The sequence below is a fragment of the Oryctolagus cuniculus genome, chromosome 7 (genome assembly GCF_964237555.1).
Source record: "Oryctolagus cuniculus chromosome 7, mOryCun1.1, whole genome shotgun sequence".
In the NCBI taxonomy this organism is placed as follows: domain Eukaryota; kingdom Metazoa; phylum Chordata; class Mammalia; order Lagomorpha; family Leporidae; genus Oryctolagus; species Oryctolagus cuniculus.
The window spans coordinates 81357888-81373839 of record NC_091438.1 but is presented as its reverse complement, the minus strand read 5'-3'; the positions used below and the strand labels follow the sequence as shown (position 1 = coordinate 81373839).

General features: G+C 40.9%; 1 protein-coding gene across 6 annotated transcripts in view; it reads right to left on the bottom strand.

Annotated features, from left to right (window-relative positions):
- The window catches only part of LOC100346726 (guanylate-binding protein 4), a 29691-nt gene extending 21662 nt beyond the window's left edge, over positions 1 to 8029 (bottom strand). For 2 of the 6 annotated variants that reach the window (XM_070078117.1, XM_070078118.1), the window contains exons 1-2: positions 7449 to 7837; positions 3183 to 3375 (exon numbers count right to left, since the gene is read on the bottom strand). In XM_070078117.1, coding sequence (XP_069934218.1) covers positions 3183 to 3369 — 187 coding nt within the window. In that variant the 5' untranslated portion in view covers positions 3370 to 3375; positions 7449 to 7837. Of the gene's footprint in view, positions 1 to 3182; positions 3376 to 7448 lie in introns of all 6 variants that reach the window. The other 4 variants (XM_008264927.4, XM_070078119.1, XM_008264929.4 and 1 more) reach the window with 4 other exon arrangements.
- Between the last annotated feature and the right edge of the window lie 7923 nt (positions 8030 to 15952).

Below are 15952 nucleotides of genomic sequence, written 5' to 3'. Positions count from 1 at the left end.
ATCATTGAGGCCAAGTCAGGCAAAAACCAAAAGTCAAAAACTCTATTCAGATCTCCAACATGTGTGGCATGAACCTAAGTCCTTGGGCCATGATCTGTTGCATCCCAGGTGCAACAGCACGAAGCCAGATTGGAAGTGCAGAGAAGCGAGGATTCAAACTAGGCACTCTGATATGGGATGCACATGTCCAAAGAGGTGGTTTTACCAGTTGTGCCACAGCACCTGCCCCAACAATGTACATTAAATAAGATATCTTTGAATGGTACCAAAGCAGAAATGATGTGACCAGAGGCTTACAGGAGCTTAATTGCTTATTTTTCTAAGAGCAGTGGCTCAGTATTCACTAATTTATACAACATAACTAACTTTATACAACATACCTATGGCAAAGATTAAGAATCAACTATATTCTGTTTAGGCTGTTATTTAAGTTTATGAAAAGTTATTAAAATAGTTATCGATAGCAACCATAGTTATTCACTATTGATTCATTTACTCACCAACTATGTATTACAATTTTCTGTGTGTTGTACAGACAGCTGTTATTGGCAAACCAAAATGCCCCTGCCCTTGTTAAGCTTCTAAAATGATTAAGATTTATTGAATTCTGAGAGCCTATGCCCAGCACTTCATACGCATCATATAATCCTTTCAATGTTGTTATGAAGCAGGTATTTTTAGCACCATCTGGGAAGGAAACAGTCATTAAAATGATTTAAATGATTTGTCCGAAATAAAACATGTCTTGCAAACCTGAGTCTGTGTCTGGGTTGATTCAGGCTGCAATGGCAAACTACCACCAACTGGGGACTTACTGTTTCTCACATGCTGGAGGCTGGAAATCCAAGATCAGGCTGCAGGCAGGTTCAGTGTTGGGCGGTGCCCACTTTCAAGTCCGCAGTAGGTGTCTTCTCCCTGTTTCCTCATATGGTGTCGGGGCCAATGAGCTCCCTTGGAGCTCTCTTAAAAGGATGTGGATCCCAGTCGTGAGGGCTCTGCCCCAACACCTAATCACTTCCCCATACCCTCACCTCCTAATGTCACCATTTTGGCAGTTAGGATTTCAACATATGAATTGTGAAGTGACATAAGCCTTCAGTTCACAGCAATGAGTATTTAAATATTATGCAATTATGAACAAATTTATTTTTAATTACCTTACTGATCTGTTGAATATAAAGACTCAGAGATGTCTTCATGACTACTAAGTATTTAGATTCATACAGTGAATGCTACAGAGATGCAGTTCATGACATTCAAAAATATTTTTTATTACTTTTGATTCTTTGTCATCTCACTTTTAATTTTTAAGACATTCCTGGGTTTTTGTTTTTGTACCACTATATGAAAATGGACAAATCAGTCATTTTCTTTATGGTAAAACTTTGACAAGAGATGGAGATCTTAGTTTTGGTAGGTAGGGAAGATTTTTACAACATATAGATCTTGTTTAAACGTTTTTAGCTTTCCGAATTGCATCCAGTGTTTACTGTCTGAGCAGTCCCCCCACCTGCCTCTGGAAGCATCCTCAGGATTTCCCTGACCTCATGACCTCTGGCAAATATTTGTTTGCTGCATTCCCAATGTCACAATTCTTTTTTAATTTTTTAAAGCTTTTACTTAATGAATGCAAATTTCATAGGTACAACTTTAGGAGTATAATATTTAGGAGTATTTAAACAAAATGTATTCAAACAAAATGATTTATTTAAATCATTTTAATCACTGTTTCCTTCCCAGTTGGGGCTAAAAATACCTACTTCGTAGCACCATTGAAAGGATTATGATACACAGGAAGTGCTGGAGAACTTTAGTGGTTCTTCCTCCCCAAACCCCCCTCCTACTCACACTCCCAACCCGTTAGAAGAATTTTTAAAAAGCAAGAGTGGAAGACGTGTGCCCTGAAAACCAATATATTGATGATCTCTAGTGAGAGTGTTAGAGATTGTGATATGGATTTTTTGGTATTGTTAAAGTTTTAATTTTTACCTTGATTACACAGGCATTCACTTTATATCTACTAACTTCATTTACATGTGTGTTATGTATTCTTCTGTATATGTTATAATTTGCATATTGAAATATGATAAGTAGAGAAAGAGAAAGGGATGTAATTTATCAAAGATTTAATATGAAGTGATACAACATAAAATACATAGCAGCCCAATTTAGATATTAGATATACAGGAATTCTACTTTTCATTCTTCTGAGTATCCATTTCTTTAAAAAAGGCATATTAAATTAAAACTATGTACTATTTGAAAAGAATATGTAGCTGGGACAAAACTGATATAGGAAGCATGATGTAAGTGTTTCATGATCCTACTTACAAAAGAAGGACCTTACTGCCAACAGAAAGCTCTGGATTTGTGCAGATATGCAGACAGGACCTGTCTTCTGGACTGAGAAATATAGAAGCAATTTGGAAACGAAGAGTGTAGAAGGGTGTGTCATAAACTAGAAATTCTGAATAGTTTGGCATTTGTTCAACGAGAAGTACTGGAAAAAAAGACATATTAAATTAAACCTATGCACTACTTGAAATTAATATGTAGCCTGGGCAAAACCGATGTAGAAAGAAGAAAGGGAGTAATAACTCGAGCCCAGCTCTCAAGCATGTGAGAGTGTATAGGCCAGCAATACTAGTTGGTGACTGGTGCATTGTTAAGATGCCATTTGGGACACCTACATCACATACCAGGCTGCCTGGGTTTGAGTTCCAACTCTCTTCCAATCCAGCTTCCTGCTAGTACTCACTGTGAGATGCAGCAAATGGTCAACCAAGTACTAGAAATGCTACAATCAACATCATAGACCCACTTATATCCTGGCTGTTATGGGCATGTGGGAAGTGAACCAGTAGACAGAAGAGCTCTGTCTGTCATCTCTCTATCTCTGTCTTTCAAGTAAATAAATGTAAAATTTTACAATGTAAAGAAAAGGAAGACTATTGGAGTAGAACTTTTGAAAGACTTAGGGAACTCTTTATAAATGGTGTAAAGTGAGATTTTCTGGACATGTGAGGTTAATGTTACAAATTTGGAGATGGAATGAGAAATTTTCTTCTTTGGAGGAGTCATGCTCTTCTTTATGGTGGCCTCAGACAAGGAGTGATCAGCCTATACAGCCTGTGTTGTCACGGGTCCCACACTAATGACCCCTGCCCCAGGCCCACACTCACCACTGCTCCGTCCTGCCAGGCGATTCATGAGGTAGGATTTTCCTGTACGATACAGTCCCACAATGGCCACCACCACCACAGGTTGAGAGATGTTGAGAAGAATCTCTAGTGCTTTTGGATTCACTGTCAGCTGCTCTTCCCAATTTTCTACTAGACAGATGGGGGCATTCATAAATTCGGTTGCCATGGTAACCTGTAACCCAGAGAAGTAGAATTCAGTAGAATACAGGATCCTGAAGTCATCTCTAGTGGTTATTTAGGGCAAATGTGTATGAACTTTCTGCCTGTGGAATGTGTATGTCAATTTCCTGCATTTTGTATGTCTTTAAAGGAAAAACACTTCATCTAGTATGCCAAGGCCCAGTAGAGATGCTTTATTTATCTTACTTTATGATTTCTACAAGAACTTTAAAAATTTTTTCCAGGCTTGTTTAGAATAGAATATGAAAGATAAACCACTAATATCAGAAAAATAAGAACACTAACTTTTGAGGTAAGTAGAGGTAGAATATGATATGAAAAAGATGAAGAGTGGTCAGAAAAGAATCTACGCATTCCAGAAAAATTGTGTCTTTCATTAATTCAATAAATGTTTCATGAGTACCTACTATGTTCCAGGCCTTGTTCTAAGTGCTTGGTATTAAGCAGTAAAAAAAAAAAAAAAAAAAAAAAAAAAAAAAAAAAAAGGACTCAAATTCCTGTTGCGTGGTCAATTAGAGAAGGAAGAGGGTTAATGCACAAAGCAAGTAAGAAAAAAGAAAGTATGTTAAATAGTGATAAGTTCTCAGAAACAACTAAGCAGAGAACAGGAATGGAGAGGTTAGGAAACTGAATTTATCGAAAGGGTAGTAGGGAAGACCTCCCTGAGAATGAGGCAGAATGAGCTGGATCATGGAACTTGATGAGGGAAGAGTGAGCAACTGGTGGGAGCTGGAGCAAACCAGGAGGAGGACCAAGAAAGAAAGAAGGCAGACAAAGACTGCAGCTCTTCTCAAAACAGGACATGACAGTGGCTTACAGTAACTAGACACATACGGGCATTCAGGAAATTATTCAACTGCCAGAAACAGATGACATTTACAGAGGATGCAGAAGAGATCTGGAATCCAGGGTATCTAGGATCCTCCCAGATCTGACAGAATCCCACAGCGGGGTGAAGTTCACCTCTGAGTGTTAGCACTGCAATAAGTGGGTCATGTCAGGAAAACCAGAGACAGACAGAAGTCCAAGAGATTTGGCTGTCACTTTTTTTTTTTCTAAAAAAATACCAAATGCTAAGCAGCATTCACATGTTCATCTAATTGTACTAGAAAGATTACTAACCACCAGAAAGATTATTAACTTCTCTGCGCCTTGGTTTCTTCTTCTATAAAATGGAAACAGTAATAAGTAAAAATCTAGTGGTCATTCAACATCTGAAAATATTTACAATGCTCTTAAAATCACATCTAGGAAATAGTCAATCCTATATAAAAAAGAGAGGATGGGAGATAAGCCCTAAAGGGAGGTAGGTAAAGGACTGGTTTCTGATAGGTAAAGTGACACTGCTTACCAGGGTGCAAGCAAGCAGAAGGCACACCCCATATCATGGATGAGCAAGCAAGAGCTGACCAGTGGGAAGGACTGACAGAGGGAGAATGGGACTAGGGAAAACAGTGAAAATTTTAAAATCTCTATAATTAGAGTATTTTTCCTAAAATGAGCAAATCAGGAAATGTATTAATATGTGTCAATATGTTCTCTAAGATGAAAATTAATAAGAAATAATAAATATCCAGAATCTCTGATAGAAAAAAGCTTTAATTGATATTTAATAATTTTCTCTGCACAATTTCTCAGTTTTTTGCAAAGGTAATTGAGAGCAGAACAAGGTCAATGAAATATGAGCTGCTCATTGCTGCGTAAAGAGAAACTATAAAATATTTTATTCAGAGTAAATATTTTGAGGTTTGGGTAGGAATAGATTAACATAACTTTTTTGTTTTTTTAATACAAAGCATTCTGAGGCATATAAACCAAGAGTTTGCTTTTACTTTTTAAAAACTTTCAATTAACACATAAATGTTGTATACATTTAGGACAAACATTGTGGTGCAATGGGTTAAGCAGGCTGTTGCAGGTACTTGGGGGATGAACTAGAAACTGGGAATCTCTCTCTCTCTCTCTCTGTCTCTTTCTCTCTTCCTCTCCGTCATTCTGCCTTTCAAATAAATACATATTTTTTAAAAATTATACATATTTTGGAATGCCATGCAATGTGTTGATATATATTTGAATTGTGTAATGTCCAATCATGTTAAGCATATATACCAACTCAAACATTCATCATTTCTGTATGGTGAAAATATTCAAAATCCTTCCTTCTAGATTTTTAAGAGAAAAAGATTTAGTAAATTATCATTGTCTGTAGTCAGCCTATGTGCAACAGAATACTAGAATTTCTTACTTCTAGCTAATTATAACTTGTTCCCTGTTAAATTAGCATTCCCCAGGGCCAGCCCTGTGGCGCAGTGGGTTAAAGCCCTGGCCTGCAGCACCGACATCCCATATGGGCACCAGTTCTAGTCCTGGCTGCTCCTATTCTGATCCAGCTCTCTGCTGTGGCCTGGGAAAGCAGTAGAAGATGGCCTAAGTCCTTGGGCCTCTGCACCCACGTGGGAGACCCTGAAGAAGCCTGGCTCCTGGCTTTAAATTGGTGGAACTCCGGCTGTTGCGGCCAACTGGGGAGTGAACCAGTGTATGGAAGACCTCTCTCTCTGTCTCTACCTCTCTCTGTAACTCTGTCTTTGAAATAAATAAAATAAATCTCAAAAATAAATAAATAAAAATATATAAATTACCACTCCTCTCAGCATCGGGAAATTACCATAAAGCTCTTAAATTATATAAGATGAATTCTTTAAGATCCCTCATATCAGTGAGCTCATGATCTAAGTGTTTTTCTGTGCTTGGCTTATTTCACTTAGTCCTCCAGTTTCACTTAATGTCCTCCAGTTCCATCCACTTTGTTGCAAATGACAATATTTCATCCTTTTTAAAAAAAAAAATGAAGGAATAGTAGTCCCTTGTGCCGACAGGTTCATGAAGAAAGGTTCAACCTCACTAATAATCAGTGAAATGCAAATCAAAACAATGGTGAGCCATCACCTCACACCAATGAGATGGGGGCTAATCATCAAAAAAACAACAGATAACAAATGCTGGCCAAGATGTGACCAATGTGGAATCCTTAAAAACTGTTGATGTGAATGTAAATTGGGACATCCATTATGGAAAATTTTCTAAGTTTCTCAAGAAACTAAAAATAACACTGCCAGGTGAGGCAGCAATTCTACGGTTGGGTATACATGCCAGGGAAATGAAGTTAGTCTTGGGGAGCACTGTGTATACTCGTAGCTTTATTGCATCACTGTTCACAGCAGCCAAGACGTAGAAACAACCTGAGTTCACCCACTGATCGATGGGTAAAGAAAATGTGACACATCCATACAATGGGACACAAAACCAGGAAAGTTGCAACACCAAGTAAGCTGCTCTATTAGTTGGGGGTGGACCACCAGGGGCTTCCAAAGGCTCCTGTGCAGCAGAGTCAGGTGGGCTGAGGGCTACACATGCCTCCCATCTCGCGCTTCCCACACGCACCAACAGTTATTCTGATAGGGTTCATGCAAGGACCAAGCACTCAGAAAGTACACGGAAAACATATGTGATTAGACTTTACAGTTGTTGCCAACATGATTAGTGAAAGTGAGATTGAAATTCCATGAAATGCAATTTTGTGGCACCTTTGGAATATTAAATAATTACTCCAAAGGCAATCAGATCAAACTGAGGATTTAAATTAAGGTAGAAATTTTTTCTGTTTCTCCTATGTCCTGCAAAGAACAGCCAGGAAAGGTCCAAGAACAGGACAAGAGAGGAAAAAGTGACCCCACAGCAGCGCCTCTGCCAGGAGCTGGATTTGGGCAGCTCCCTCCCAGAACAGATTGAGCCGCTTTGCTGGGAGGAAGGTAGGAGGCGCCCCTCCCGGTCCCCAGGTCCCCAGCAGAACTCAGAGTTACAGCCCCAGGTGCAAACCCTGAGAGAAGCAAAACATCCTGGGTACACGGGGCGCTTGGGGCCGCCCAGGGACCCCGCTGCAACGGTGAGCTCCCTGGAGAAAGCTCCCGCTTCCTCAGCCCATGCCTAGGCTGAGCTAATTCCTGATGGTCGCAGTCAGTGAAGGGAAGGAAGTGCCAGGACAACCAAGCGCCGCTATGCACTCACCTGGCCAGGGCGCCGCAGTCAGGGCCAAGTTCTCTGCCGCCTGTGTTCACCTCTTGCTCTCCCCTCCTGACTCGAATTCTCTGTCACATACTGTTAAGCTGAAAACCGCAGCGTATCTCACAACCTAAATCGAAACCACACGCATTTCTTGGTAACTGTTGAGATGTTTGCTGGTGGATGTTTTGCAGGTGAACAGGAAATGGAGGTTTCTGGGAAAAGACATAGAGTCTTTGGCTTCCAGTCAGTTTCTGAACCGCTGCACCCCTCTCCTCACAGATGGAGCCCCTGTCCCTGTACCACTCAGTCCCGACACTCAGCCTCACTTCAATCAAGTAACAGCTGGCTGTGCCACCACAGGCACTGCCTGGGTTACACGCACACTCCTGGACAAGCTGACCTCCCTGCAGGTCAGGGGCTTGCACAGGGGCCTGGCAAAGAAAAGCAGTTAATCCTCCCGCGAGCCAAACAGGAAGCACCTGGCATGGAGCCCTTGTGGGGGCGCCTACTCTGGCGGATGCTGGGGATTGGTGAGGAGACAGAGGCAAGCACCCTGGGCTCCAGGCAGACCTCAGAAAGGGCCCCTTCACACCTGCGCAGCCCTGTGAGGGTGGCTCGGGTAAGCTGAAGAACGTGTGGAGTTCAGTTATAAGTAATTAATTCAATCCCTAAATTAGCTTAAATTAAGTACATTTGGAATTAAGACTTAATGTATAGTATATTAAGATTAAGTGATATGAAATATGGGGCAACATATTAAAGTCAAGCTAAATTTTGGTCTTCGGAGCTTTTAGGACCTGTTGTGAGAAAAGACAGGGTACGGGAGTGAAGCTATTCCTGGAATTTTCTGCCTTCCTGTGTGACACCTAGCCCCTAAGTTGCTCAAATGCACCAATAAAATGCATACACTTAGGTAATTGCCATATAAGGAATAAGAAACTTGCCTACTGTTGCAATGGCATATGTGCTTGTTTACTGGAGGGCATAAAAAGGCTGGGAGGGGGAAGGGACGGGGCTTCTTGCCTCAGCACTGCGCTGTGTTGTATGTGCCTGTAAGAGCCCCAGCTAGCTGGTAATAAAATCCTCTTGCTGTTGCATCCAGCCTGCCTTTTGTGAGTTGTTTTGGGGAGGGTCTCATATCGGACACAACAAATGTGTCTCAGGTGTCACTGTGAGTGCCCACTCGAGACCCTCTAAGTTCCCATGGAAAAGGACAATCAGCGATTTTTGGCCGGAGAATTCCTCCTTTGCATTCCTTGAATGCCACCATGCTCACAAAATCAAAGCTGACAGGTGTTTGAGGTGGGCAGAGGGGAGCTGTCCATAGAAGCTGCATCAGAGGGGCCAGCAGCATCCGTCCCAGGTGTAAGCACCCGGCTGAGCGCACGGGTCCTCTGGAAGAGCTGACACTGTAAGAAAATTCCAGGCATCTTCTCCCCCTGCCTCTGGTTATTTTGAATCTCTTGATCTGGACACTACATCAGCAGCGTCTGCCTCTCGCTCACCCTCACTGCCCTTCAGAACACAGGAATCAATAAACAGGGAACAAATGGAGCTATGTGGTTGTTAACACTTAGTCATGACAACACAGCCCATGTGTCCCAACACTTGGAAATGTCTCAGATGTCTGCCAAGAGGATCCCTTTGTCCTCTCTCTCTTTCCTGTTTTTACCCATATGGTAAAGACTTAAACCTGCACAGCTCTCGCCTGACATCAGTTCATGCAGATTTGCTGCCTCATATTGAATTCTCACATCCTGCATCTTTTAATTTTTTTCTGAGTCTCTTTTCTTTTAAGTCTTCTATGATTTCAAATGACACGACTGACATTGGCTCCTATTGTGCTCCTTCAACCTAGACTATCATCATCAGAATGGTAGAAATGTAGGAAAATCTCTATTTGTAGTGCAGCCAACTTTTGGAGGACAATATGTGCATGTGGCCACTGAGCTCTTAGCTCTGCAAATGTCCTTCTCATCATAGGCTGATAGGACCATGGCATGATGCTCAGCTCTGCCCCCAAAGCAGGGGAAGAGCCTGAAACATTCTCTGTGTTTTCTGATCATTTGACCAATCCAGATTGAGCATCCCTAATCTGAAAATTTGAACAGCTAGGACACTGAAGCTATTTGAACATCTTCATTATGCCACAAGTGGAATGTTCCACACCAGGAGACTTTGTTTCATACATGAAGTTATTAAAATATTGCATAAAGTGCCAGGAAGTTAAGCTACTACTGTGATATGCCCCTTGTGATGTGGCTACGTTGAGTCCCAGTTACACTATTTTTGATCCAGTTCCCCGCTAATGCACTTGAGTGGGCAGGGGATGATGGTCCAAGTGTTTGGGCCCCTGGTAATCTTGCAAGAGATCAGGATAGAGTTCCTGGCTCATGACTTCGGCTTTATCCCTGATCTGAATGTATGGCTATTTGGAGAATAAATCAGCACCTGGAAGATCAGGCACAAATGCAATAATAATTTACCCCACTTCTAGTCTGCTCTTGTCATTTAGTTATGTCCCTCTAATACATTAGCAGGAGAAAGTACTTATGTTGGGGTCCAGCACTATGGCATAATGGGTAAACCACCACCTGTGCCGCCTACATCCCATATAGGTACCAGTTCAAGTCCTAGCTGTTTCACTTCCTATCCAGCTCCCTGCTAATTCACCTGGGAAAACAGCAGAAATTGGCCCAAGTGCTTGGGCCCTTGCACCCATGTGAGAGACCCAAAAAAAACTCCTAGCTCCTGGTATCAGACCAGTGTAACTCTAGCCTTTTTGGCCATTTGAGGAGTGAACAAGCGGAATGACAATTTCTGTCTCTCCCTCTCTCTCTGCAATTCTGATTTTCAAATAAATAAACAGTTATTTAAAAAAAAGAAAATACTTTGTCTCCTGCAATTCTGTCACCACCTCGTTTCTGTCCAAGCCTAGGATTAGTATAATCCCTCATTCCAAGAAGCCCTTTTAATTTGAACTATCTGTATGAATCATTCCTCTGTGCCCAGTGAACCCTAATATGGCAGTGCCTTGCCCACAGCTGGTGCCAATGAAGCATTTACCCGTTGAAATGAAGATGAAGCATCCAATAAATAAGTTAACTAGGAATTATTTATTGAAATAAATTATTTTCTTCTTAAATTAGAAAATTCACCACTGTTATCTATGTATGTTTTATGATTATAAAAATATTTTACATTCATTGAACAGAAGTTCCATTCAATAACAATACCATTAATTTTGGAATATATATAATACATTTATAAACATATTCCAAAATGGAATCATATTAAATATACCTAAATTATACCCATATTAATTAATGTTTCCAAATTTATCTATAGACAACAGATTTATTTAATCTGGAAAAGAGTTTGTTGATAGGTAGGAAGTTCCATTATTACATAAACATTCACAGAAACATTTAATTGTCCCTGGAACAATGTTTTGGTTTTACAGATCAAAAGAAAACAGTTGATTTCTCAGAATTAATCCTATTTCAAAGAAACTTTGCTTTACTTCCACTTTCAATCTCATTTCTAAGAGGAAATAAGTTCAAATATGTGTCCTGAAATGGATGATAAAGTTCACTTTCGTAGAAAACCTGCAGATGACATTGTTCTTAGCATTTAAAAAATATTCAGCTGACAGGCTGAGAAAATGAGGGAAGGCAAGGAAAAGGTCTGACAGAAGTGAATCCTTGTCCAGTGTTCTCAGATTAGGGCTAAATCAATCCAAACTATACTGACATATTGCCTGGCAATTTGGAGATCTGAGTCTGTATCCATGGTAACCTGTGTAACAGTCTCATTTTTGTCAGAATTAAAATTGTCCAGTGAGTCCACAGAAAAAGCAGACGCTTCTAGACAAGTATGCCACAAAAGAGGGAACTGTTCTGCCTTTTAATTTCAGACATGAAGGTTGCCTGTATGCAACTTTCTATGAAAGGAGGCAGGCACTGTTCACTGTGTGTGTCCTGTTCTTTTGCTCAATACTATGACTGTGATCGTCTTCTGTGGTATTTAATACAATGAGAGAAGCTGGTAATTTTCATTGCTATCAATGTTGTCTTGTTCCCCTACTCACAATGGATGGACATTTGGACTATTTGCAGTTTGGAGCTAATTTGTACATTCCTGCTAAGGCATGTAAGATGTTTGGGATGTGCCTACAGATACATTTTGGTCAGAGATTCCTAGGAATCAAAGGGCTATATCAAAAAGTAGATTTGTTCATCTTGGTAGGTAAGGCAAAACAAAGTGCACTTTAAGTCCTTCATACTTGTGGTAGGTTCCAAGAGAGAAGTAATTTTAGGAGAAATAATTTTACTTGTCTGAAAAAACTGTGTATTTTTAATGATTCAAGCAACTCACAATTAGCCTATATAATTTCTGAAATGATGCACATATAAAAATCAGCAAAATAGCATGTAGAATAATCTTTGTTATACATGGAGAATTCTGGTTCAACCTACTCTGTAAACACCCTGTATTATTCAGCTTTTCATCCCCATAACAAAATCCCTGAGCAAGATATTAATGAAGCAAAGAGTTATATTTGGCTTACATTTTCAGAAGCATACAATTTTGGAGGTTCACAGTTTGGATGCTCACAGTTTTCGAAGTTCAAGGGCATGGAATCTGCATTGGCTCAGCCCTCTCTGGGTAGAGTTTTCTCAGCTGCATCCCATCATAGAAAATAACAATGGAGAGATTATAGGTGGAAGGAAGAACTGGCTGGGGTAAGGCCTGTTTGTTTTATAACATCTCTTTCCTGAGAACTTAGAGTCGCATGAAAACTACCTTAAGCCCTTCAGAGGGCACGGCTCCAGTGACCTAGGGATCTCCCTCTAGATCATACCTTTTACAGGTCGCACTGAGAACTGAGCAGCCTTGGGGTACAAAACATGTCCAAGCCATAGTGTGGTACAGTTTCAGGTAGAACAGGAGGCCTACAGAGGAGAAGAGGAGGATGACAAGAGACAAGAAGGAAAAGAGGGGGAGGGATGCATCAAAGGACATGGATTTCATGATAGCTGAGTGAAGCAGGCTGAGCTTGCTTGAAAGTTCTTATCTCCTTGCTTTAGTCAATGCACACACATGACAGAATTTAATATGGAAATTTTGGTTCAATGTACTATAAAACCTCAGGTCAAATTCGTGACTGTGAGAATTTAGTCTTCCTTATTTTTAACCCATAGTGCTACTAACATTTACAAAAGAACCTGACATCTGCCAATGGTCACGTTGCTTACTGAACTCAAGTGGATGCCAAGGACCAAGGTGAAGTTGGAGAAAACCCTGTGCATATCATAGACCGTGTAAAACAAGAAATCCTCAGTGGTCCCACAGCATCAGAGAGCCCAGTTAGTGTGAACAGGGCTTAACCCAAGGGTGATTTCATCTGATTCACCCACATTCAACTTGGAAAAAGTCCAGATTATAATCCTGTCAGGATGTGGAATGCTAGACAACTTTCCTCAAAAGGAGTCTGAAACAAGGATGAAGTCTGAGACACATTGCTATGCGCTCAGGCAAGCAATGGAAAAGTGAATCAAATCAGGTTCATCTCCTAGTGTTTATCTTGACAGGTTCAGCTCATGTGCATAGGTCCTGAGACTCTACTCCTGGCCCATTGCCCTGTTTGTGAATACAAGGAGGGATTCTTAAGGATACATTGTGGAATAAAATAAATATCTACAAAATAAGACTTTGTGAAATAGAATCACAATACCCAACATCTGGGGGCAGCATTTAAGTCCTGAGATTTTGTGGATTCTGTTTTGAGCGCCAAATATCCTTGCATGGCTTGGATGGAACTGCCATTCGACATCAGCCAAATGCAGGAAAAGTTCCCTCAGTGGTTCTTCTATCCCCTGGCTATTCCCGCACAGATAAGGGGAGGAACAAAGAAAACCCTGTGGCATCTCCCTACCGACTTTCCTCCCTCAGCTCCTCCCAGTTCTCTTGGACAGAGGTCTACTCTATTTGGATTTGTAACAAGTGTCTGCCCCAGTCCACCAGTGCACAGCAAAGCATCCTTAGGAAATGAATCCTGTGAGGGTATTTATGCCCCACCAACAGGTGAGACATTCACATCAGAGAGGCAGTCTCCACATGAAGTCCTATAAAATGGAGAAACAAATGTGCAAATGTTCAAGCAGCTGGCTTACTATTGTACCAAAATGACAAGCATGCATGGTCATAGGTTTGCCTTCTTATCAAATGGTAGAAAATGCACTTGAAATACATCTTTACCCACTTCAATGACTAGCAAATATCTCTTTTTTTTCTTTTTTTTCTTTTTTTTTTAACTTTTATTTGATGAATATAAATTTCCAAAGTACAGCTTATGGATTACAATGGCTTCCCCCCCATAATGTCCCTCCAACCTGCAACCCTCCCCTTTCCCACTCCCTCTCCCCTTCCATTCACATCAAGATTCATTTTCGTTTCTCTTTATATACAGAAGATCAGTTTAGCATACATTAAGTAAAGATTTCAACAGTTTGCTCCCACACAGAAACATAAAGTGAAAAATACTGTTTGAGTACAGTTATAGCATTAAATCTCAATGTACAGCACACTAAGGACAAAGATCCTACATGAGGAGTAAGTGCACAGTGACTCCTGTTGTTGATTTAACAAATTGACACTCTTGGTTATGGCATCAGTAATCACCCTAGGCTCTTGTCATGAGCTGCCAAGGCTATGGAAGCCCCTCTGATCATTTTTAGACAAGGCCATGGTCAAAGTGGAAGTTCTCTCCTCCCTTCAGAGAAAGGTACCTCCTTCTTTGATGACCCATTCTTTCCACTGGGATCTCACTCGCAGAGATCTTTCATTTAGGTTTTTTTTCCCCCCAGAGTGCCTTGGCTTTCCATGCCTGAAATACTCTCATGGGCATTTCAGCCGGATCCGCATGCCTTAAGGGCTGATTATGAGGCCAGAGTGCTATTTAGGACATTTGCCATTCTATGGGTCTGCTGTCTATCTCACTTCCCATGTTGGATCATTCTCTCCCTTTTTGATTCTATCAGCTAGTATTTGCAGACACTATTCTTGTTTCTGTGATCCCTTTGGTTCTTAGTCCTATCATTACGATCAATTGTGAACAGAAATTGATCACTGGGACTAGTGAGATGGCATTGGTACATGCCATCTTGATGGGATTGAATTCGAATCCCCTGGTATGTTTCTAACTCTATTGTTTGAGGTAAGTCAGCTTGAGCATGTCCCGCATTGCACACCTCTTCCCTCTCTTATTCCCACTCTTATATTTAACAGCGATCACTTTTCAGTTAAGTTTCAGCACTTAAGAAGAATTGTGTATTGATTACAGTATTCAACCAAAAGTATTAAGTAGAACAAACAAACAAAATACTAAGAGGGATAACATATTAAGCTGCTCATCAACAGTCAGGGTGAGGGCTGATCAAGTCACCGTTTCTCATAGTGTTCATTTCACTTTAACAGGTTTCCTTTTTGGTGCTCAGTTAGTTGTCACCTATCAAGGAGAACAAGTGGTATTTGTCAAAGGGGCAAATATCTCTTAATTTTCATGTATGTGAGAGGTCTCTTTCCAGGAACCTAATAGTGGGTTGTATCTAAGCTTTTACAACAGATGGCAATTGATACCTGATCCTCAAAGTCTGTGAGGATTCTTGTGTTCTTCTTTCTTTTTTAAGATTTGTTTATTCATTTGAAAGGCAGAGTTTCAGATAGGCAGAGGCAGAGAGAGAGGTCTTCCATTCACTGGTTCACTCCCCAAATGGCTGCATCAGCCGGAATTGTGCCCATCCGAAGCCAGGAGCCAGGAGCTTCTTCTGGGTCTCCCATGCAGGTGCAGGGGCCCAAGCAATTAGGCTATCTTCTACTGCTTTCCCAGACCATAGCAAAGAGCTGGATTGGAAGTGGAGTACTGGGACTTGAACTGGCGCCTATATAGGATGCTGGCACTGCAGGCGGTGGCTTTACCTGCTACACCATACTGCAGTCCCTCTTATACTCTTCTTATAGCTCGCTGTGGCTCACTCTTAAACTTTTCTTTATTTCTAAACATGTAAACACTTCTTTCCCAACAATTTCTTATTTCTTTGACCTCCATAACTGTCATTTAATTACATGTCAGTTGTAACTTGATGTGAACATGTCCCCAGAAGAACATATCTGTGTTATGCCTGGATATTTGTTATACCAGAGTTCAAGATACTGCCTGTGCTGGTCATGTTGGGGAGGTGTGATGGGGAGGGGCATTCATCCCCTTTTACCAGATCATCTGAGTATGTAGTTTGAGGTGCAGTTCTCTGAGGGAAACCAGTGGGCGACTAGAACTAACTCAGATGTAGGACTTGTCATTCCAGGAGCTTTAGCTGGGAAACCTGGAAGGCAACTGTGCACTAGCTCACAACCCTCAAGTAAGGCTGAGCCCTTAAGGCTGTAGAGGAAAGGGAGAAATAACAAGGAATAACAGCATTGCTATTGGATGTCTCTGTACACAATGT